We start from the raw sequence: 22,204 nt of genomic DNA, 5'->3' as shown, positions 1-22,204 counted from the left end.
CTAAAGCTATCTGTATTATTAAGTTCACTGCCACCTTAGATACAATGTACTACCCATGGTGATAATGGAGCTCACTAATATCTGCTCTTTCCACCATTGGTTTTGCATCATTATGTGTTTGGCCTTTCTGCTACATTTCCCTAAAGACTCCCAGACGTTCCACGTGCATTATGCAAATCTACATCGAAATTGCATGCCTGGGAGCTGGTGGCAGCTAATGTTACTTTAAATTTCTGACCCAGTTGAAAAACCTCTAAGTGGCTAAGCTGCGGTTTCCGATGCCCTGAAACCGTGTCCTTTTCTCTTTGAACTGACCTTGCTACTTTGATACTGCAGCCGACACAGCTGCTTAGTTCACATCCGCAACATGTTTTAGAGATGCCGGTGCCTCCACAGGCAATCTGTATTGATCAAAAAACACATTCACCTTCCCCCCACTGCTTTTTTTTTACCTATCCAGACAATGGAAAATGGTATTGATTGATATTTGAAGGGAAAAGGGACAGCTCCATGTGTGAAGAAATGTTGTCATCTTCAAGGACAAACCTGGCACAACAAACAGAAAAGGGAAATCTCCCCTGCTCTTGTCTCTCTGTCTGCTGGGGCCTGAGGGATCCCTGTCTAGTCCCACGGGGATTCAGCCACCGCCAGATGACATTTTGAACATAATAGCTCCACCCGGTCGAGTTTGTTTATTTTGTGTTTACATTTGGAGAACGGAGAGAACTGGGCAGGCTAAATTATTCATTGCTTTAGAACTAAGACAATAACCGTCCTATTTGTGTGCATTCTGAAGTGAGCACGTTTTTCTTTTTAATATACATTTAGCTTACGCTTCAATGCCAGGCAATTTGCAATGATTGCAACCGTACAGTAAAAGTGTAGCTAAACTACCAAATTACACGTTCTTAACAGTAATGATAGGTCAAAGCCAGAGACACTTTTTAATCCCTGACAATGTTCCTGTGAGAGCAGTCAGACTGAGTGGAGAAGTGACATGATTCAGCTGGAGGAAGGTAATACGAGGCACTTCTTGACAAGATGAGTTTTCATTCTATGATGGAAGATGGAAAGCGACTTGGCTGTTCTGACTGGAGTGTGTATGTGAATGCGTGTGAGTGATGGCTGAGTTGGCGGTGGGGCGGGGACTCTTTCTCGGAGTCCAGATTGAAGATGTGCGCTGTGATAGCAGTGAGCAATTGCTGTGAATTGTTCTCAATTTAGTAGGCTTTAACATCTGCCAGTCCTGATGCCTGCCTCACGTACAGCATATATATACCCAGCATCACATGCATATAGACACATGCAGACAAAATAAGGCAGTGGCACATTCCAGTATTTTCTGCCTCCAAAAGCTGGAGAGCAATAACTGTGTTACTCATCAAGCGTGAGCTGCTGAGTTACAAAGTGTATAAATTGGATATCTAGGTTCTACAATGAGGCTGGAATACATTAATGCTGTGAAATACCCAGTCATGACACTTCCTCAAAATCATTTACATAACAATAGAACACTTGTTATTTGTAGTGTAATTCTTTCTTTTTTAATTCTCTTGGTTTTGCTTTCATGTTAGTCTGTACACGAATCCAACTCAATCTCAGTGCCGTTTTAATTGCTTTTTTTTTATTGCGCAACTGAATCTTAACATTGTAACTTCTTTTTTGTACATAAATTCAGGTCATGAAACCAGACTGCTTACAACTAATAACTCACATCTGCCTGAATAGGTCCCAATAACAAAATCATAAATGACTAAGTCCACTATGCCAGTTAAAATTACCATACTTATTAGTTTCAAAGCTGCTGTGACAGTACAAGATTTATGTTCATGTTGCTCAGAATATAATCCTGTTTCAAAAATCACTACCTAATGGTAGACAGTAAATAGTATACGTTTGCCAGCAATCCTACAATGCAATTCATGAACAGTGCAACACTACATCTGTCAATCATGATGCAAAAGGGTGTTTCTCAAACGCCTAACATCTCATTCAACTGTCCACTGTAGAGAAAAGTATCAAGTGTTTGTAATACCTGCCCATTCTCATTACCAGGATGCTTTGACACTCCACTCAGCATGTGATATCGACCCCAAAGGCACCCTTTAATGTCTTAATGAGATGCATTGGGCTCCAATGTAACTCTGTTGTAAACCCATCCATGGCAATATTTGACGCTGAGGGTAATTGGCGTAAAGAGCCAGAAAGTCTGCATAGGGCGAGAGGGAGGGAACGTGGATGGGTCAAACAAATCAGGTTTTCAAGAAGATCACAGCTCATGTCCCGTGTAACACCAAAAGTCAACAATGTTTAAACATAACGTTACAGTATGGTTGTCACGCCAAATTTATGTCACGTTACTGACAAAAGTGCTTATTTTAAGCCAAAACATGATCTATTTTTCTAAACCTTCCACCGTTTCACAACATGACCTTGTGTTTACTTGCGTTTAAGCTGTGCTTCACAGCTATGAGACACAGAGGGGTGAGAAAGAAATTTTAGGGAGTTTCAAATGAGTGAACAGGGGAGTGACTTTGAATACAGTGTAAGTCTTTGTTGTGATTTAATGCTGCCTTCAAATGGAACTCGTGGTTATGACATGAGAAGTCATGTACACGATAGGCTTGGCATCCGAGTGGTTAAGTTCGCGAGACAATGGCTAGACAATGGCACCATGGATGCTACTGTTATTACAGTCAGTGGCTAGAAGTGATGATGCCGAAAATCAACGTTTTCCCCAGACATTACAGAAAATTGCCAAAAAGTCTGTATAAAACTAAAATTTCAATATATTAACTTAACTGCTATTTCTGAAAACATCGGCAAACCCACTCACAACTTAACTTTTAGAAAATTTCCACTTCGGAAGTTGAGAATATTACATAAGGGGGACGTTCATATGCACTCCTCATGGTAAACATGACCCCATGTGAAGGCAGCATAACTCAGTTTATGGTGCGGCGTGCACTCAAGATGATGGTAATTTGTCAGAAGAGTCTCTAACTAACAAAACAGCCTGCACAAGATGCCAAAACTACCAAAACTTTTTCCAAAATATATTAATCTCAATAAATCTGGAATCTAATACTGTTCAAATGTTGTGGGTGATCTACATGAAGTTCAGATTGTTATTAGTAAGACCAAAAATGACTGCTTGAGAAGAAACCTTCTGTCAATTACTTAATAATTATCAACTGAAAAGGAGACTAGTGGGTTGAAATCTTTTCTAAGCTCTCAGAGGATTCTCCGTCATAGGACAGATTGGATTTCCATCATAATCTGCTATGAAGCCCTACCAAATAGTGTATTTTAACAGAGAATCTGAGCTGCTGCTATTGTACATGTGCGTATTAGAATCATGGATTTTGGATTTTATACAGGATAAAAAAAAAAACTGCTATTATGAAGACCTTGTGGCTAATATTGTACATGACATTTGAGAGGCTTTGAAGTGGTGCTGAAGAATTCCATTTGTACCATGATCAGTGAATGAACCTCCATGAGAACTCCATGTTGAAACTCTCAGACCTCATTAGCAGCAGCGAGGGAAAGTTCCAGTGTATTTATATTTAGCATTGCTCAGCAATAACCAATCCCCTGCTGTCAACATGGATGCTTCTCCTGCTGATCTCTTGGCTAAACAAAACCGTCTCCCTCTGTTAGGATTTATTTGGGTTTTTTGTTCTGCTCTATACCAGATAGTGGAATAAAGCAAAGATCCTTGAAAAGCAGCAGGGTTTATGGGAAATGTAGTCTACCAACCACCAATGATATATATTCTGCCTTTACTGGATCGCAGTTAATTTTACAACGATATGTTGATGGTATACATAGACTATCATTCATGTTTTCAGTTGAGCATGTGTGTTCATATGTGGTAGGTTAGATTTGTAAAATATACAGCACCTTTCCTGTACTTCCTGCTCAGCCTTATCCTTCATTTTGCATGCTCATTTATCTCAACACCTCCACACACACACAAACACACACACACAGTCTCCCTCAGTTTATCTGTCTTTTTTTCTTCCTGTTCTGCTTCCTGTAGATAAAGATAAGCTGATTTAGCAGGCTACATTGTGTACGAATGGTTAAATGATTTTGATTTCCATACCGTGGCAAATTAATTCTGTGTTTCCATATTCAGCTGTGATCACTTGTCAGATAAGCAATTGTTTTTTTATGTTTGTTTAATTTGGTTTCTCGGCACTCTGACACAGCACTGCGTGTGTCACTGGGTTTTTTTGTGTGTGTGTGTGTGTGTGTCTTAGAAGGTGTTGATAAAGATGCGTTGTGAATATGGCTGGCATCGCTACCCCTCTCACGTTGACACTTGGCATTACAGGGGTGCACTTTCTGCCCTTTCTCACCGAACACACACACACACAAGGCTGTTCTCACACCTCTCTCACTGCTATGTGCCAGACACTGCTTTAAGATGTTGCTTTTGTCACCTAATGAAGGCCAGCGTACAGAGGCAGGCATCCAAAAAGGTGTCTCATCCCACATATCCAGTTACTGTCCTCCATCGCAACTGTATTATCAGCTACATTTGTCCCTTAAAATTATTGTTTTCAAAGGCAATATCGCAGCAGCCGGGTAGCAAACATGTTATAAATTGTCTTTTTAGCATTGGCTGCAGCTGTACATCATTTTTAAGTTAGAACAGGAAGATGATGAGTGTATTTACATTAGAATGAACTTGCTGATGATGCTACAATTTAATGTAATAATGGGACAGAAATCAAATAATGTCTATTTTCTTCTTACCTGTAAGTGCTGTTTATTAGTGTAGATTGTTTTGGTGTGAGTCACCAGGTGTTGGAGATATCGGCCATAGAGATGGCTGCCTTCTCTCCAATGTAACAAAACTACATGGCTCTCAGCTTGTGGTGCTCAAAGCGCCAAAAAAATGCATTTGAAAAACTCAAAACTACACCCGCCAACCATATCACTACACAGAAGGAAGCTTATATCTGCCATAGATTTTAGTAATAACTAGATACTGGATGCCAAGATGGCACTTATTCCTTCCAATGGAGTTGCTTGCCTAGCGCATACACCAAAAAAGTTTTCTAGCTTCAGGGTTTTCTCCTGGGTATGTGGCCCACTGAATATGCGCAGTTGTTATGTTGTCACGGATTTTTAAATCATTTTCTAAAGACTGAGGAAAGTTTTACAAACGTAAAACCACCATGGCTAAAAAATTCAGAATGGACAGATTCATAATTGACCTTGTTTTACAGATGTCTCTTTTACAAAGGCGGTGTGTGGGGAAGATTCTTTCCAGGACACAGAGGATTTCTTTTTTTTTTTTTTTCTTTTTTTTTTGCTGCAGTACTGCATGTGGCCACTGGGAAAAAAATTGCTGCCTGGGTGCTTGTGACAACATGAGATGTAAATAGTAATGGCATCCTCCTTGGTTGAACTGTAACATTAGTTTTAGTGCTAGGTGAGCTAGCAGCACATGCACGTTTCTGCACAGTAATAAAGTTGATGGATGTATTTTAGTAGAAAGAAAATAGTTCCTTTATGAAACTGCTCACAACAAAGACTATGGATCATCTTCAGTAACCAGGTCATGATTTTTGGAAGGAGACATTGCTGTTGAGTTTATCAAATGTGTTTTTTTGTTGTTGTTGTTTTCGAGCACCACAAGCCGAGTGCCATCTAGTTCCATTATATTTGAGAGAAGGCAGATATCTCCACAGCTGATATCTTCAACACTTGGTAAGTTACACCAAAACAATCTAGACTCATAAAAAGTACTATGGGTGAGAGGAAAAATATGTAATTTTGATTTTGGGATGAACTGTCCCTTTAACGTTCAAACATCATATCCTCATATTGCCTAAATCAAATATGACAGTCAGTTTATCATAGTGTTAGCATCCATGCAACAATTACATGTAAAGCCTTAATCCTATTTACACTTTTCCTATGTGTTCATCGTGTTTCCATAGCAAAATGTATTTTATATAATTCTGCACGCCATCATTTTGTTTACAGAAAAATGTTTGTGCCTGGAGTTCACATAAGCAACTTATCCTCAAGGACACAAATCAGAGCAACTCTGTGGTGTTGAATGTAGCTGTCATCATGTGACTGTAGTGCACCCGTTTTCCCAGCAGAGAGAGCTCAAGCGAGGTACCACTGCTGCCATGCTTTGCTCTCTGTGTCAGTGTGATACATCAAGCTGCAGGGCTTGGTGTGTGAGTGGCCATGAGTGTATTAGTTTTGCATTTGCAATCCTGCTGACTCACTCGCTGCACTTCTGTAGCGCTGTTGCAAATTTGAAAAAATCAATTCGGATTTATTTTGTTGTTGTCTGGCAAGGCATTCTTTGATAGATGAGAATCGTGTTTTGTACAGCAGATGACATGTTCAGATCCTTCTACGACATTAGAGAATAAAGTGACTGTTGCAGGGCTAATGGAGGATTGTCAGGATAGTGAGTCAGTCCTCTTTGTCTCCCTCCACCAGGTTTGATTCCTTATCTTGGCTGCTTTTATTTGCTAAGATTTCACTTATTCTCACACTCACACTTTTCACTCTCTCCTACACAAGATCTCTCCTTCTAGATGCATGTTCATCCTGCTATTCATTAGCTAATGGTGATAGAACAATTTAGAAAACCTGATTGGAAAGTCAGTAAAGATCTGCACACTGCCATTAAATCTATATTTCTGACATTTCAGAGAGTTTATTTACTTCCTTCAACCCTGCTGATGAAAATGCACCTGATTCAGATTTTGTTTTCTGTGGTATTTCAAGTGTTTGCAAAAACACACTTGATAGTTGGATGGAAAAGTAGCTGTCTCTCTCTCTCTCACTCTCTCCATCTCTATGTGATGTACCGTGACGGTCTGACATATGTTCTCCTGGGAGCCTTCACTTTCTCCTCTCCTCCCCCTTCAAGTTAACACACTGGAAGAAACAGCACTTTAGGAAGGTCACACACGCATACACACACATACACAAAGCAATGTTAGAGGAAACAGCAGATTTGAAGGGAGTGGCACTCGACTGATGTAGACAGCTCTCTGTTTAAAATATGATTGGTCCTTTCACCTCAGTGCTTTGCCCTTCACACAGGAGTGCACTTGATATAATGACATAGAGTTTTGAGTTTGTGTATTTAAGGCACTTCTTCCAAAACTCTCCATGCTGAGCCGTTAAGAATGGCTGGAAACTGTTAGAAAATACCATGCTGATCATTTTCAGTTTTTGCTGCATCAAAATTAACCCACATTTTGCTCTTTGTACACCTCTGTTTCCACAGCACACTAGAAACAACCTTCGACACCACGGTAACCACTGAGGTCAATGGGCGAAGTCTACCAGCCCTCACTTCACGCTCCTCCCCCATGGCCTGGCGTCTGGGCCAAACACAAACCCCGCGTCTCCAGGCAGGTGAAGCCCCCTCAATGCCCAGCAGCTACGCTGCGCCTAGGGCGAGCACGACGAGCGCTGGCACCACCACGGGGCGCTACAGCGGCCACTCGGACCCCTCCAGGTTTGTGTTCAGTGCCCCCCTGAGGCGAGCAGCCGTGGCAGCAGGGGCGAGGGGGGCGGAGCAGGGGGAGAAGGGAGGAGGAGGGCTGGAAGGAGGGAAGCAGATGGAGATGGCAGGGTACATGAGTGATGGGGACATCCTAGGGAGGAACGGCCGGATGGATGATATCACCAGCGGGTAGGATGACTAGTGCTAAGCATGTTGGCTTCCTCTGATGCACTGACTAATTCTGAGCTCCTGCTTTAATGGCCCAATCAATGAATTACAGGCTTATTCACATATGTAACTCAACACATGTTATGTTAACATGTTCTGTATCCTTTACCCTTACACGCTTTTACAAATCTTCCTCACTGTTTGCGCATTGCTACCACCAACTGTCAACCAGAGGAATGGCATGAACCAACTGAAGGATATGAATTGTGTCACCTGAGTGCTCACACGCATGCATATGTGTGCATGGTATAAACAAATAGAGCACCCACATTACTCCATGTGTTGTTAGGGGCCAAAAACTCTACAAGGTACCATTTAAGTCATGTAAACAAATATTTAACATCTTCATAATCAGCTTTTTATCTTATTGTCTAAAATTGATAGAATTGTTAATCAAAGTGAGACTAATAGCAGGTTGAATTTTGGTGATGGGGCCTTTCTATTTAAATCAGTGACTGAATATTTATGTGTATATTTGAATCTTTAACAGACATGAATGTAAAATTCAAAATATTTAGACTGTATTCAGACCATTAGACTAATAATCCCTACAAGTCTCATGTGCCATGTGCACTTTTTAGCTAGTCGGTGTTGGCGACCAACTGAAAACTTGGTTAAGACTGGCGCTAGCATTTATTTAGTCAGCTGAAACTTTTTTGGGGCAAAGGATTTGGTTTGGTTGATGTTAGTATTTGCTATTGATAAAAATCTACCACCTGGACTTACTATTATTTTGTACTGCGTGTGAAACTTACAAGTTCCAGTTACCCCTTCCTACATGCAGTCCTTGGTAGTTATAAGGTGTTTCCTTGCCTCCTTTATGCATTGAACACATTACTTAATTTTAATTTTAAAGCATGCTCATGTTCATGACAGTCTGTGAGATTTGTAAGCTTTACTACCAGAAGATTTACATATAGGATGGTCCTGTACATCATTCATACTACTTTAAAAGGCCATTTATATTTTGAAGGATCATGAATACAAGTGACACAAAGGGATGTCGCAGTAACTACTGGGTTTAGCTGAAAAACGTCCTGAAATTCACACTTAGCTGTGTATTCATACAGTCACCAAGGCCTCACCCATCTTCCTGTGTACATTAAAACAAATGACCAGCTGACACCCACCAAGGCTATCATAGGTTTGTCATGTCTTTAAAAGGAAGCGTGAACCTTGAGGGCGCTCGATACACTGACAGATTACCGGAACCTGAATGAAAAAAGATAAGTCAGTGTCTTCCATAAAACATCACAACAACTTGTGTGTGGGCCTCTGACCTTCATTCACTCAATAGCAACAAATGCCTTGAGCTAATTCCACACACAAACTTGCATGAACACACGTTCCCATGCACTTAAGATTGCCGGAGTGAAGGAGTGAAGCATGTGTAGGATTAAAGACGTGTCAGAACAGAAAATGTAGCAACATGTCGGGAGGGAAAGGTGATTAGCTGAATTATTAGCTTAATTAGCTCAACGCTAATGATCCCCATGTCCTATCAGCCGTGTCTGATAGCTTTCTGGCACTAGCCTCAATCTTACCACTTGCTCACTGCCACATACACACATTGAAACATGCTCTTTTTTGTGAGTTCAAAAAAATGTACATACAGCCTAAACAGTGTTCATTAATCAGTATATCCATCAGGTCCCTGTATTATCTCTACTGCTTTAATTTAATCAGCTTCTTTAAATTTAAAACAACAAAACACTGACTAACTCTTTCAATGCCAAGCTGTGATCAGACATCTACGCCCTCTAATGAATTCTCCTCTCACAGATACCTTACAGATGGTGGCCTCCATCTGTATGCGCGGAACACAGGCCGAGCCTCAGACGCGGCTTCTTCTCGAGAAGTATCCCAGAGAGGAAGCAAAGAGATGCAGGGCGACATAGACAGGTAAGGATGGAGTCTGTCAGTCACACCGCTCGCTTTGCTGATGTGTGTTTGACATTGCTGTGGGCCGCACCCAGGTCTAATTGAGAATTCACACTTTCAAGATTCATGTGAGAGCACGCTGCATACATGAAAGCAAACTGTTAAATATCCAAATTTGCATACAGTGTCCGCATTTCACATTCCAGATAAGATTTCTGGCGTTTAGTTGATGTTCCTCTCCAGAGCACCTTGCAATGTGTTTGACAGTGAAAGCTTCAGTGGCATCGCTTGTTGCCATTCACTTTCAGCTGAAGCCAGGTGGATGTTTGCAAGGGCAAATCCACCAGACTGTGCTGTGCAGCTAGTGAGGCATGTGCGTGAGGAAATGGTATGCTGTGGTGAGATTGGTAGACAGTTTGAAGCTATAACAACTTGATGTGTGGGGTGACTCCTGAGTTGGGAGTAAGACTGTGTTGATTTATACAGGGCTTTTCCTGCTACAACCAGTTTGGATTTAAACCATCTCTACTTTCATCCCAAGTTTATGTCAAGAGTTATCATTATGGCTTTTTAAGGATTAACAAACAGCCTGTCTGACATAGAATCACCATATGTAAATGAAACTTATATATGTGACAATTTTTACTCACCTTCAGCTCGTGCTGCAACATGTATATTACATGTTCATGCTGTCTCCATGACCTCATCCAGATTTTTGTTCCATGTTCTTGAATGAATTTCATGAATTTTCTGTAAAGAGTAGTGCAAGAACTAATAGCTGGTTGTCCCTGCCTGTTTTATGCCATGTTCGTGTACTCTGAAGTCACATGATTGTTTAGAGAGATTTGTAAGATTTCCGGTTTTGGGAGTCGGAACTCTGATTGTTAGTGAACGGAATCTGTTAGTGTGTGATGTGCTGTTTTGGTGACAAAACAGTCACATTTGAAACATCTATTAAGATTTGATTTTTTTTTAGTGTGGGCCAGTCTTTAAGAGCTATGGAGCAATTATATAGTACGCCAAACATGTCTAATTTGCTCATAAACAAATATAAACAAACATAAAGCCACATGTGAAAATAGGAAATAAGTTCATGTCTTTCAAAGGTGATAGCCAGGGCACTGCCCCACTGCAGGGACGTCCAAGATTAAATGAGGTGAAAAGGAGAGAGGTGCTACTGATTTGAAGCTGTCAAGCTAAGATTGTGTTGACAAGCCTTCAGAGAGGCTGCTGGGAATCGAATGATGCAGCGACATTTCCCAGCATCGCAACTTCTGCCAAGATTTAAATGAGTGGCAGTGTTTAGAGGAGTGGGAGGCTTGAAAAGCAATCAGATATGGCTCTCAAGAATTAGTTGGCTTTTGTTATAATGCTTTTAATTAGTTAAGTGCTGTTATAGACAGTCTACTTCAGATTAAGGATTCTATTCTAGTAGCTAAATGAGTATGGTTAAAGAAGGCAAACTTAACCAGGGTGAAATATGCCTTGCAGAAAAGGTGGTGATGTTTTTCTTCCTGCTGAATCTATGTCTTTGTTTGTGTTACTGGTCTATATAATCCAGTTATTTCACATCCCAGATGATCCTTCTATTTCTGAAGTACGTGCCCGGTCTCAGAAGCATGCTCGTCACAACAGTCAGTCAAGCCAGACAGCCAGGGGCAAGTCCGATCATATCTGTGATCAGCAGAGCGTCAAAACACGCCAGATCTGACCAGAGATTCAGAATAAGCTGATTAACCTGCCCCCTGTCAGATCTGCCCGTCAGCCCCTGACACTCAGGCAAGGGGATGGATAAGAATAAGTCTGAACCTTGTGAACTGTCTCCTCCATTTGCCAGGTCTTAGCTTCACCCTACACGTGTTTTATCTCTGTATTTGAATATTATGCCCAAAGTGTCTCACCTTGCATTGACATGAATCCAAAAAAAAAATTGCAGCTTTTCTCAGCTTTAGTCTGTGTTAGCGCTCTGGGCTTCAGGGGCCATGAGGAAATATTGATGCCTGCTTCCCCTTAAGATGCCTGCAGGCAAGAGACTCCAGATTGGATCAGAATTTGAACTCTGGAACCCTGTTTTTTCTTCCTTCCTTCCTCCATTTTCCCATACAAATCTATATGAATGTACACATGCGCAAAAGTACACATGCCTTTAATGCTTCCCCCTGCCTCCCTCTGACATGTGTGATTGTTAGACGCTGAGCTGTCACCACCCGCTGACATACGACAAAGCTCAGGGGGGAAATTCATTTCCGAAGAGATCGCTCACCGGGCTTCACACCTCAGCCCGGCTTTAGCTCCCTCCGTAGGACAGGATGTGCCTTCCATGATTGGTTCCTTCTTTATCCCAAAGCATTCAGCTTCTTTTCCACACAACCCCCCGGCTTTAAGTGAAATGAGTAGAGGATAAGGCCCAAGTTCAAACAATCTGTTTGCTGACTTTGAAGAACTTTTCTTCTCCTCAAATGCGCATGCTGCCATTCTAGGAATGAGAAATACTAACAATGCATTTATTCTTAGATTGGAAGTGAGTCAAATAAACATTGTGCAGTTTCTCCTGCCGTCTGTCATATGTAGCTGTCCCTAGGATGAACTAACCAGAATAGGAGGTGAAAACTTTCAACACATGTTTCTACTGCTTCTGGCACTAGCAGGTAGAATCATAGTCATATTTATTTCTTGCATGTCTGCTCCATTGCTGCCGTATTTTGGCTCCCTTATCTAGGAGAAAATGCTAGTGTGCAGTAAGTAGGTGATTAAAGGGAAAAGGCCCTTTTGAATAGGCTTCAGTTGGTGACATTCAGGAGAGATTTTCTGATCAAAGTTGTAGTTAATATTTCTGTTGTGCTCATTATTAAATCCTTCATTTAAATGTAAATTTCCTCAGATGTTATATATCAAGCCCCAGAGAAGGAATATGAGCATGTTGCACTCAGTTGTGGATTAGCAGAGATTTTTAAGATATTATTAATGTAAGAGAAAAAGCATGACTCAAACTTCAATCACAGCCCAACCTGACTGTCTTGTGGCCCAACACTGCATTATGGGGCTACTTTCACAAAGACCTAACTACGAGCTAACTACTGTAATTGTCAGACTGATAGATGTGTAAATTCAACTGTTGCACAACGCTACCTCGTCTAATCTATGTTATGTAGGACTAATTTGGTTCAGAAGGGTTTATTTTATGTCCCTACTGCTGTATGTTTCATACAGGTTACTGCGCTTTCCGTGTCAGTAAGCATCACTGATTGAAGGCCAGAAATATACTTGCTTTTAACTACACACTAACATTTGCATGATGGCTGCCTCATGTATCCTGCATCCGTTTGGAGTGTTTGTTGTGCATGTCCTCAGAAATCAATGCTACATATATGCAAGATGCAATAAACAGTGGGGGCAGTGTAGCAGGCAGCAAAAATTATTATCCCCATTGTCACAATCTGCTTGATTTAGGGGCCTTACATACCATCGGCAATGGCACCGCTGTCACTTTTTCTGCCGTGATCTCAGGATTAGCAATAGAGTAACCTCCTCAAGTGTCGCCATGTTAACGTTGCATCGTACAAATTCAGAAGTTCTTTATGGTCTGAGTTCTCTGTTAGCGCTCTAGTGGAATCCCCCAGTAAAAAGCGTAGCACATAGGCAAGTATGTGAACAATAAGATTCACAACACAGCTGGTCATCTATGTAAACTTGTGGTTTAAAAGTAAGTGTATCTCCGGCCTTACTATGACAACATAGCTTGTAGTTAGCAGGGGGGTAGAGTGGCTAACTTTTTAGACTTAAAATAAGTCATTCCACATTTTTGGGAAACTTGCAGTAACTTGTCTAAGAGCAAAAGTAGGGCTGGCCTAACACTACAGACCAGTCTAAAATATATGTGTGAAACTGGCCCATGGTTTGCTGCGGACAAATCCTCTTCTACAGTGCGTATGTCTCTGGATGATTGTTGAACTTCTAAGAAAAGTCTGCGAGAATCTCTTCAAAACCAAAATCTGACTTGTCAGTGTTAATTGAAGTATTTTCTGCAGTCATGCATAAGTGTAGCAGCTTTGGAAATGCACTGGTGTTACACAAGGTTATCTCTGTGGATATGCAGTTGAAGGTTGCATTACACATAATTGAATCTGTATAACAGAAATATATTGCTTGCAGCATCAGTGCATAAACAGGAGCATTCAATGGCTGTTACTGTCACTACTGTGTAACAGCCTCTTTATAATTGTTGGGGTCACAACACTTGTTTTTCTAAAAGTTGTTTTGCCTTCGGCACCTGGACACAGCTGTATATTGAGTTACAAACTATTAGAGCAGAGCAGGGTATTTGAGCTGTTGTTGTCTGATAGCTGGATATGAAGTGCAATTTGGGACAAATTATTTGTTATTTTTATTATACTGCAGAACTGTGTGGTTATTTTCTATCAGTAATGGAAAGAATGACCAAGCATTAAAATGCTCAGTCATTCCCTTCTCTTCCACCTCTTGGAATAAGCAGTAATTGGGATTGTGCACATGTCCCTCCACTCCCCAGTTCTCCTGGCACACTGGCAGTAGTAGAGAGTGTTCCTGGGAGGCAGAAAGCAGGAGCAGGTCTGTGTACATAAACTGAGCTCCCATGAGGCTCATTATGCTTCATGCTCCTCTCCGTCCATAACGACTCCTCTGGCTGCCACCCATTGCAGCTTTATCCCAAACCAACACAGCCCCTGAGGAAATTCATCTAAATGACTCATCAGATTGAGACTGGCGGCCAGCAGGTGACTGAGACCATCTGGGGCTGGAACAGTGTGGGTTTATGTTTGCTGCAGTCAACCTTACATCAGATATGTGCCCGATGCGACTATAGGTGGTGTAAGATGCTGCTGACCTCTACTTCTTGGTCCGATCAGCTATGTGGGTGTTCGTGGATGTTACTTGGGAAAACATTCCGCTGCACAGGAAGTGATGCACTATGTTTCTGGAGGTGGTTTGCTTGGAAGGCTGAAGAAAAAGATGAGAAGATTTGAGTGTTTTAATCATCAGTATGGGGACAGAGCCCATGCTTTTATCACCAGTGTTCAGCAAACTAAGTGAGGCATGGTACAGAGTGTCAAAAATCCTTTTTAGTTGTTGGCAGCTTTTTTTCCCATTTATGCTAAGAATACTGTCGACTCTCCTGAAACTGACCATCTGGCCCAAAGCAGCTGAACAACAAAAGCTCAGATCCCTCTTCTGATCAGTCCATTTTAAAACAATGGTGAATTCAGGCTTGGCTAAAAGCCCTTCTCTAAAAATACCCTCCTGTCATGCAACATAGATGAGCACATGCTCATGGCTTTACTGTCAAGAAAAGACGCCCAAGGAGAGTGTTTTGACACCGACAGGCTTCCCGTTCTCAGCAGAGACATGAATAAGTAACCGGGCCTCGCTCACCCTCTTGTTTGAAGCCTGGACTGTGGCAGCTGGCTCTGCGTTTTTTTTTTTTTTTTTGTTTGTTTGTTTGTTTTTTTTGTTATCTGAAGCTTTGGGGGGATTGGAGACCAGTTTGTGTGTGTGATTGTGTGTTGTGTTGTCCATGCTTGACAAAAAGAGAGCTTGTTTGTGTGCTTGTCCCAGACTACATTTAAATGTGTGTGTGTTTGGAGATCTCTGCATATGTGTGTGTGTGTGTGTGTGTGTGCGGCTGAGCAGCAGGATCCTGGCTGTCACTCTGCAGAGCGGTGACAGTCGTGGTGAAGCTGTGCGGCTCTTCAGTGCTGCCGTAAGCAGTGAGGAGATTTGGAGGAGAAGGTTTTTGCCATCAATGACAAAGCCGGTCGTTATATAAGTTTCTGTGTAGTTCATCTCTGCCAGGGGCGCCACTTAGGAAGAAAATATCCTCTCATGTTGCACCTGAGAATGCAGCGCCTCAACGTCTCTGCTTTCTAGTTTTCTGACGTTTTCTGGCACTTGTCAGTCTCTTTTTCTGTCTTCCAGACATTTGTCTTTTTTCCAGTCTTTCCACCTTAATGAAGTGCACACAGGCACACAGACTAAACTTAGCACACTGTGATGGTAATTGGAAGAAGTTTTATCGCCGATTTGAGTACCCAGCTGTGTCTGGCTCTTGTGTGTGTCCTCACGCAGGTGCTTGCATACAGATATATTTCCTCTCTAAAACAGGCAAATTGTGGCCCACACAAACACACACTAATTAACATCTATTCATTCAGAGTAGCTCAAGGGAAAGTTTCCATTTTTTTGGAAGCTAAGTTTTCCTCTCATTTCTTATTCTCTGGCATTGATTCAGCTGTGTCTTCCACTCTGGATGCTGCTCTCTCTATTTATCCTTAATCTGAATATTTCTCTTAATTTCCTCCAGGGGAGGCTTGATATCCTCATTAATTACTGTACTCGCTGAATTAATAAGTGAAGTCAAGTAGTTCTAGTACGGGCAGTGATGAAATAAAAAGACATGCTGCCCTACTTCCCTTTTCTTAATGTGTGTTTAGAGTCCAACAAACCCTGTCGCCCTCAAATGAATGAAGTTAAATTTTTCCCTCCAAGCTTCAAATGTCCACAGGTGGTGTTTCACTGGCTAAATATGAGCCTTCCAGTTTAGCAGTCATGCATCTGTTTTTTCTCTGAATTAAGCTTTAATTAATTCTTGTCCATATTTTTACACAACCGCTGTTTTACTTTGTGAAAGCATCCTGTTTTGTGTTTGGGCTCTGCACGTTTAAAAAGCTCAATTTTTATTCCCTTAAATGTCATATCTTTTTCGCACACCTTGACATACTGTATATCAGATGTTAACTCTATGTTTGCTGTACATTCTGCCATGGCAGCTTGTCCTTCTCTGAGCCTTCCTCTCAGCACGATGATCTTTGGGCCATATGTCCCTCTGACTGTGAAGCACAGTTCTGTCTGTCAGGGGCAGGTAATTCATCTGCTTAGACTGAGAGGTGAAAGACACCAGGGCCCGTAGTGTCTTAGCAGAAAATAATAACTCCATTAATTTTGAGGTATTATCACAAAAAACACACAGATAAATTGCACCACAGCCACCTCTGTATTATATTTTACAATGTAGGCCATCAGAGATAGACTGCTATATGTAAGCCCAATAAAAAAAGCTATAGAACTACTTCCAGTTCCAATGCACTAGTTTGGATTTTCAATTCCACATTTTAGACACAATTTAGCGCTTAGCCATTGGTTAAAAAAATGTAGTTTGACATTTGGTTAAATAAGAATATTGATACCATGCATAGTGGTATGCTAAATATGAAGCTACACCCAGCAGCTACTTACCTTAGCTTAGAATAAAGACAGTAAACAGCTAGCTTGGTTCTATGCAAAGGCTAAAAGATAGCCCACTAACGCCTTTGCAGCTCCCTTATGAACAAATGAGGTATTGTCTTTTAGTAAGTGAATTTTGTAACCTCTTGACAGAGCCATGCTAGCTGCTTCCCCCTGTTTCCAGTCTTTATGCTAAGCTAAGCTAACCAGCTGCTGGCTCCGGCTTCATTTTACATTTTAGACACAATTTAGCACGAAGTCATTGGTTAAAAAATCAACTTTTTTGGGTTTGACGAGAATATTAGGCAGGCATAGTGGTACGCTAAATATGAAGCTACAGCCAGCAGCCAGTTACGTTTCCTAATAAATGAATGAGACATTATATGTTAATTGGTGAGCTAGAGGTAAGTGAATTTCATATGGTTGACAGAGCCATGTTAGCTGTGTCCCCATTCCCAGCATTGATGATAAATTAAGCTAACCGGCTGCTGGCTACAGCTGACAAGAAAGTGGTATCAATCTTATCATCTAACTCTCTGCAGGACATAAGCATTTTCCAATGGTTTAATGGTTTAAGTTGAATTTCTTTGTTTTCACCACATACCAACATGCAATACAAATTACCTTCTGTATGGTAGAATACTGGTGTGTTGAATGTGTCTTAGAAGAGACTGATGAACTACTGAGTTCTTTATGAAGAACCAGCAGCTACTGTTGAATCATAATTCACAAGATATTAAGATATAGAAGAGATTATATTTGATTAAAGACATTCAAGGTGCAGAAAGATTCATGACCACAGAAACAGAGCGGCACACAAAGACAGCAGCAGACACACACCGGAGATGTCTCAGGCGAGGTCCCAGAGGTGATCTATCCACCTGGACTCATCAGGTTGGACCCTTGGGTGATCAGGTTGAAGGGGTAACACAGGGTGAGGTCAGACTTGCCCATTTTTCTCTCTGATTGATGACAGGTCCCATATGTTGAAGTTCTAGATCAGCTCACACAGGTCACTGCAGCCTCAATACCTGCCATACTTCTTTTGTATGAGAGCTAAGGGATTGTATGAAAATGACCAGACTGGGGAGGGTTTCTTAACCTTCTGCTCAACTGAGTTGGTTTGAGTTGTTTCGCCGTTAAGAACTAAAAGAGGCAAAGCCTAAAATTGTTAAATATTATTTGTATTTTCTCAATAAAAAATAAAATAAAAGAAGACTTGCATCAGACGATGCCCAGGCCTAATATGTAGGAGAGTCTAACGTAAAATAAAAAATATAGTAGGAGAAAAAGGCAGGTCTCTCCCCTGCTCTCCCCCAAAAACCTTAGATGGCCCTCCCCTCAGCAGACAGAAAATAAAATCCCTTCTGTTTCTTACAGAGTTGTAATGCATTTACTTGAGAAAAAATGCCCTGGTTTTCTGACTTAATGAGGTTGTTATCTCAGAATTATGAGAAAAGTTTTGACGGATGTAAATTGCTGCCCTTGTTTTTTCTGAATTAACGAGATACTAATCTGGAAGTTTCTTTTTTTTCTTAATTTATGAGATTATCTCAAATTTTCAATACAAGAGCACATTTTCCTCAAGTGAATGTATTACGTTTCCAAAGTTTTCTGACCTTTCTTACCCCCATTAATAATTTTCATACAATCCCCAACTTTACTCCATTAGTCAACTGTTCATTCATGCTTTACTTTTTACAGAGGAGAGGAAAAATTAAATTATTGAGAAAGCTTTCAGAAGCTTTTGACATCCTACTGTTACGTCCACAGTTTGGGGATGAGTCAGGAACCTTTGCTGCATGTTGTTCTCTTCTGTATCTCCATGTTTCTCTTCACTTATATGCATTTTACCTTCCACTCATGCAAATTAGCCCAGCCATTCAGAGGTCTGATGGTAGTGTGTGTGATTTATGGGAAACAGTGATGCCATAATGATGACTCATCTTAAAGTGACACAAAGGGGGCATAAGAGGGTAATAAGACATTTATATCCCTCCGTGGTGCATAATGCACGTGTTGAAGAGGTCACACGTGAAGAATGTAAGACAGCTCATGTGAATTAATGCAGTCATGCAGCTATTGCATGTTGATGACTGTTGTCTGTTAAAACTGTTGTACCACAAAGCTACATTAGAAATAATGTGATGTAATGGTAGAAGAGAACAAGAAGGTGACCCGCGGATCTTAACTGCGCAGTGATGTAGTGCTGTATTAGAAAGAGAGCGATTCCCTCCATTTCCCGCAATGGTTCCAATATATCTCGAGTGTTAACGCTCTGGCGATTTAAAACTTTTAATCGAATAAGTTTGTCTAGTTAAAAGGCTGGGTGTTTACAGAGGAGAGAGCCGCAGCTTATTTGACTGTTGATGCAGAGCTCGTGCCCCTGAGAGTTTACTTGGATTGGGAATTCATTTACAAGATTGAATTGTCTGCATGCTTTTGAAGTCAAAGCATCATCTCTCTTACGCAGCTGGAAACAAGTTGTGATAACAAGAAAAAACAACCGTAAAATGAAGGCATTACATTTAGCTCTTGTTTTCATCTTAAGGGTATCTTGTGCCTGAATGATGGCGCGCTGGAGGCAGTTTTCCCTTTAACTTTACCAGCTCGCTCTCATTCTATTCATAAGTTTGGAAACAAATGGAACTTTTGAAATAATTTGCCATATTTATTTGTATATACACCCAACAGAAGAGACTTAGAATGGTCTTAAAGTAGAGGAGACACAAGAGTATTTTTTGTTACAGAACCCTAATGTGGCTGTAGATAATGGGGTTCATTTGTCTGCAGTACTGCTGTCTATATATAGGGCTAATGCAAGATAGATTTTAGGATAAGTAGAATGTGTGGGACTTCTGCTGCGGCTGCATCAATTCTTTTGGTTGAAAATCTCCGAGGATATGACTCCATTCATCATCTGACAGGCCTAATGAGTTTGTGGAGATAAGAATCGACAAAGCTCCTATCATTGCTAATTCATTTTAGTGCCATGGAGCCCGACTCTGTTGTGGATTATGAAAATGTAATCTTGTTAAATGACGAGTGTTATGGCGTAATTAAGGCAGTCAAACATTTATGAAGCTGCGCTGAACCTGTTACTGTTTGTGTTTCTCGTTTTTGATCAGTGGACCTGTAAAAAGATGTCAAACAAAATATGAATAAAATATTCAATTCATGAATTCTGTTTCTAACATCATCATTTATCTTTCATTGGCTAAACAAATTTTTTTTTAAAAAAAAGCCGAAAGATAAAGATGATAAAAGAGGTAAAATACTTTATAGATCTTTTATTTAGGTGTCAAGTTTGAAGTTTCCAGTTACAGTTAATTGTGACAACTTTGTTTCCCATTGAGAGAATCGACTGTCGGTTCCTCATCGTTGATTCTGGACACGTTCCAAGTTCTCTGGTGGTGAGATTCAAACCTCAGCTGAGGGGCTTGGGAGAGCTGCTACTGTGCTGCTGCTGTCTGTCAAGCTGTAAAGCCATGATCCTGGATAGATAAAGGGTTTCCTGTGCCAGAACAGAAGATGACAGCAAGTCTTCTCAAGTTCATACATTTTGATCATCGGAAGTTGTAGACAAAACTTCATTGTAGTTGTGTTGGGTGTTCCTTAAATGTTTTAAGAAAATACACATATGCTATGTACAGTACAGTGTATTTAAAAACATGATTAAATCTGGAGTACTACTGGCCCATGATAGAGTGCCGACCATCTTCTAAGCCACAATGAAAATTAATTGATTCACACAGGAGTTTGTCATTCGTACTCTGAATATAAATAAGGTGCCAGAGTGCTTAAAAACCATCCAAATAGAGCTTTAAGGGAGGATACCCCAATGCCTCCGACAGAGGTCCATTCTAAGCTCCAAATGTCCGCACCTGACCTGGGCGGGGCTGCTGTGACCAGATTTGTGTCTTGGCAAAGATAAGTGAGGACAGCAAATGCTAAAAACAGGCAATTAATTTATTGTATATACTGATAAATATGATTGTTTGTTTATTGACTGGCCTCTCGTCTTTTTGCAAAAGTGCCCCCCAGGTAAAGCAAGTTGAGAATCCTTTGTTTAGTGCGTCTGTCTCCTTTCAGACCAGAGGATGAGGAGGTCAGTGGCTGGGCTGGCGGTGGCTCGCGAGCACTTATCTGGCCTGTTTGTTTGCACACTTGCCAGCAGTTTGCCACAGACTTGAACAAACCCCTGCCGGGTTGCATTGGCTCGCTGGAAACCCCACACTGCTCAACAGCTAAAGATTTTGTTGTCGTCTTTGACTGCATTGCAGCAGGAAGCCAGGACATTTTTTGAGCAGCCCAGCCAGGCAGCGCTGACGTCCTGCTGTCTGTCACTGCTTGGCAACAGACACATTTTCAGCCCGTCCCTCCAAGGTCACTCTGTTCCTTTCTTTAATTGAGCTGTGCTGAGCTGAATTGGATTCCACACTCGATGACGAGTATGATCACTTTTTTTATCAACATGCAAGAGATTTTTCTTTTCCTTTGACTCAACACTTTAAGAATCCAAAACATTTTTATTCAAACACGTCGTCTTATTTCACAACATTGATTCAACCTGTATCCAGCTCTTAAGCTCTTTACTGAGGAAAATTACACTTCCAGCATCAGAGACAAAAGTTTGATTGCAGTGAAAGAAGAATTGGGTGATTATCAGCGCACTGAACAGAAGGAGGAACGGATGAAGCAGGCTCATACTGTTTGTGATATCTTGGAAGAGATTTCTGGTGGCATTTACTGAACCTCTGACACCAGACGTCAACGAATAAAGTCGTGATTCTGAGTAAGTCTGTGTGAATGTGAATTAGGTAGGCACTGATGTTAGTCTTCCTGGATAAATAAAGACGAGTCCATGCTCGAGAGTCATGAATAATGTCGCAACACGAGGCTGTATGGACAGACTTTTCTGAGCATCTCACGTATTATGCATGAGATCACTTCCAGTCAGAGGCATCCGGCAAAGACAAGGCACAGCCGGCTCTCATCCAGCACAGCCCTTCCTCCTCGATTTGGCTCGATTCTGCATTGTCATCCTCCTTTAATTAACCCTTGGTAGCCCGCTGCTGACGACATGTCTGATTGCCTCTCCAACGGCTGAAGGGCCCATCCTGGTAGGGAGGGGGAGACGAAGAGAGAGGAGGGGGAGCCAGCGGCAGCAGCACGGGGTGAAAGTGGAAGAGTGAGGTAGTCCTTTCTTCCTTTGTCTCTCATTCCCATTTCCTCTCTGGACTCCCAGTCGTCTCACAGCTTCTGGCTTCTCTGCCAGGTGGGGTTTTGCCTCCTGTGGTAGTAGGCGCAGTAGGGAAACAGAGTTCTGTGGCAAGA

The 22,204-nt window shown here is 41.3% G+C and overlaps 1 protein-coding gene across 24 annotated transcripts in view; it reads left to right on the top strand.

The window, feature by feature from the left end:
• nav3 (neuron navigator 3) overlaps nt 1-22,204 on the top strand; it is a 544,714-nt gene that overhangs the window by 470,613 nt on the left and 51,897 nt on the right. For 17 of the 24 annotated variants that reach the window (XM_033615269.2, XM_078165208.1, XM_078165207.1 and 14 more), the window contains 2 exons: nt 7,280-7,690; nt 9,512-9,631. In XM_033615269.2, coding sequence (XP_033471160.1) covers nt 7,280-7,690; nt 9,512-9,631 — 531 coding nt within the window. The remainder of the gene's footprint in view (nt 1-7,279; nt 7,691-9,511; nt 9,632-22,204) is intronic. The other 7 variants (XM_078165210.1, XM_078165209.1, XM_078165202.1 and 4 more) reach the window with 1 other exon arrangement.

This window comes from Epinephelus lanceolatus, chromosome 23 (assembly GCF_041903045.1).
Source record: "Epinephelus lanceolatus isolate andai-2023 chromosome 23, ASM4190304v1, whole genome shotgun sequence".
Taxonomy (NCBI): domain Eukaryota; kingdom Metazoa; phylum Chordata; class Actinopteri; order Perciformes; family Serranidae; genus Epinephelus; species Epinephelus lanceolatus.
The sequence above is the reverse complement of the archived record's forward strand: the minus strand, read 5'-3'. Positions and strand labels throughout refer to the sequence as shown.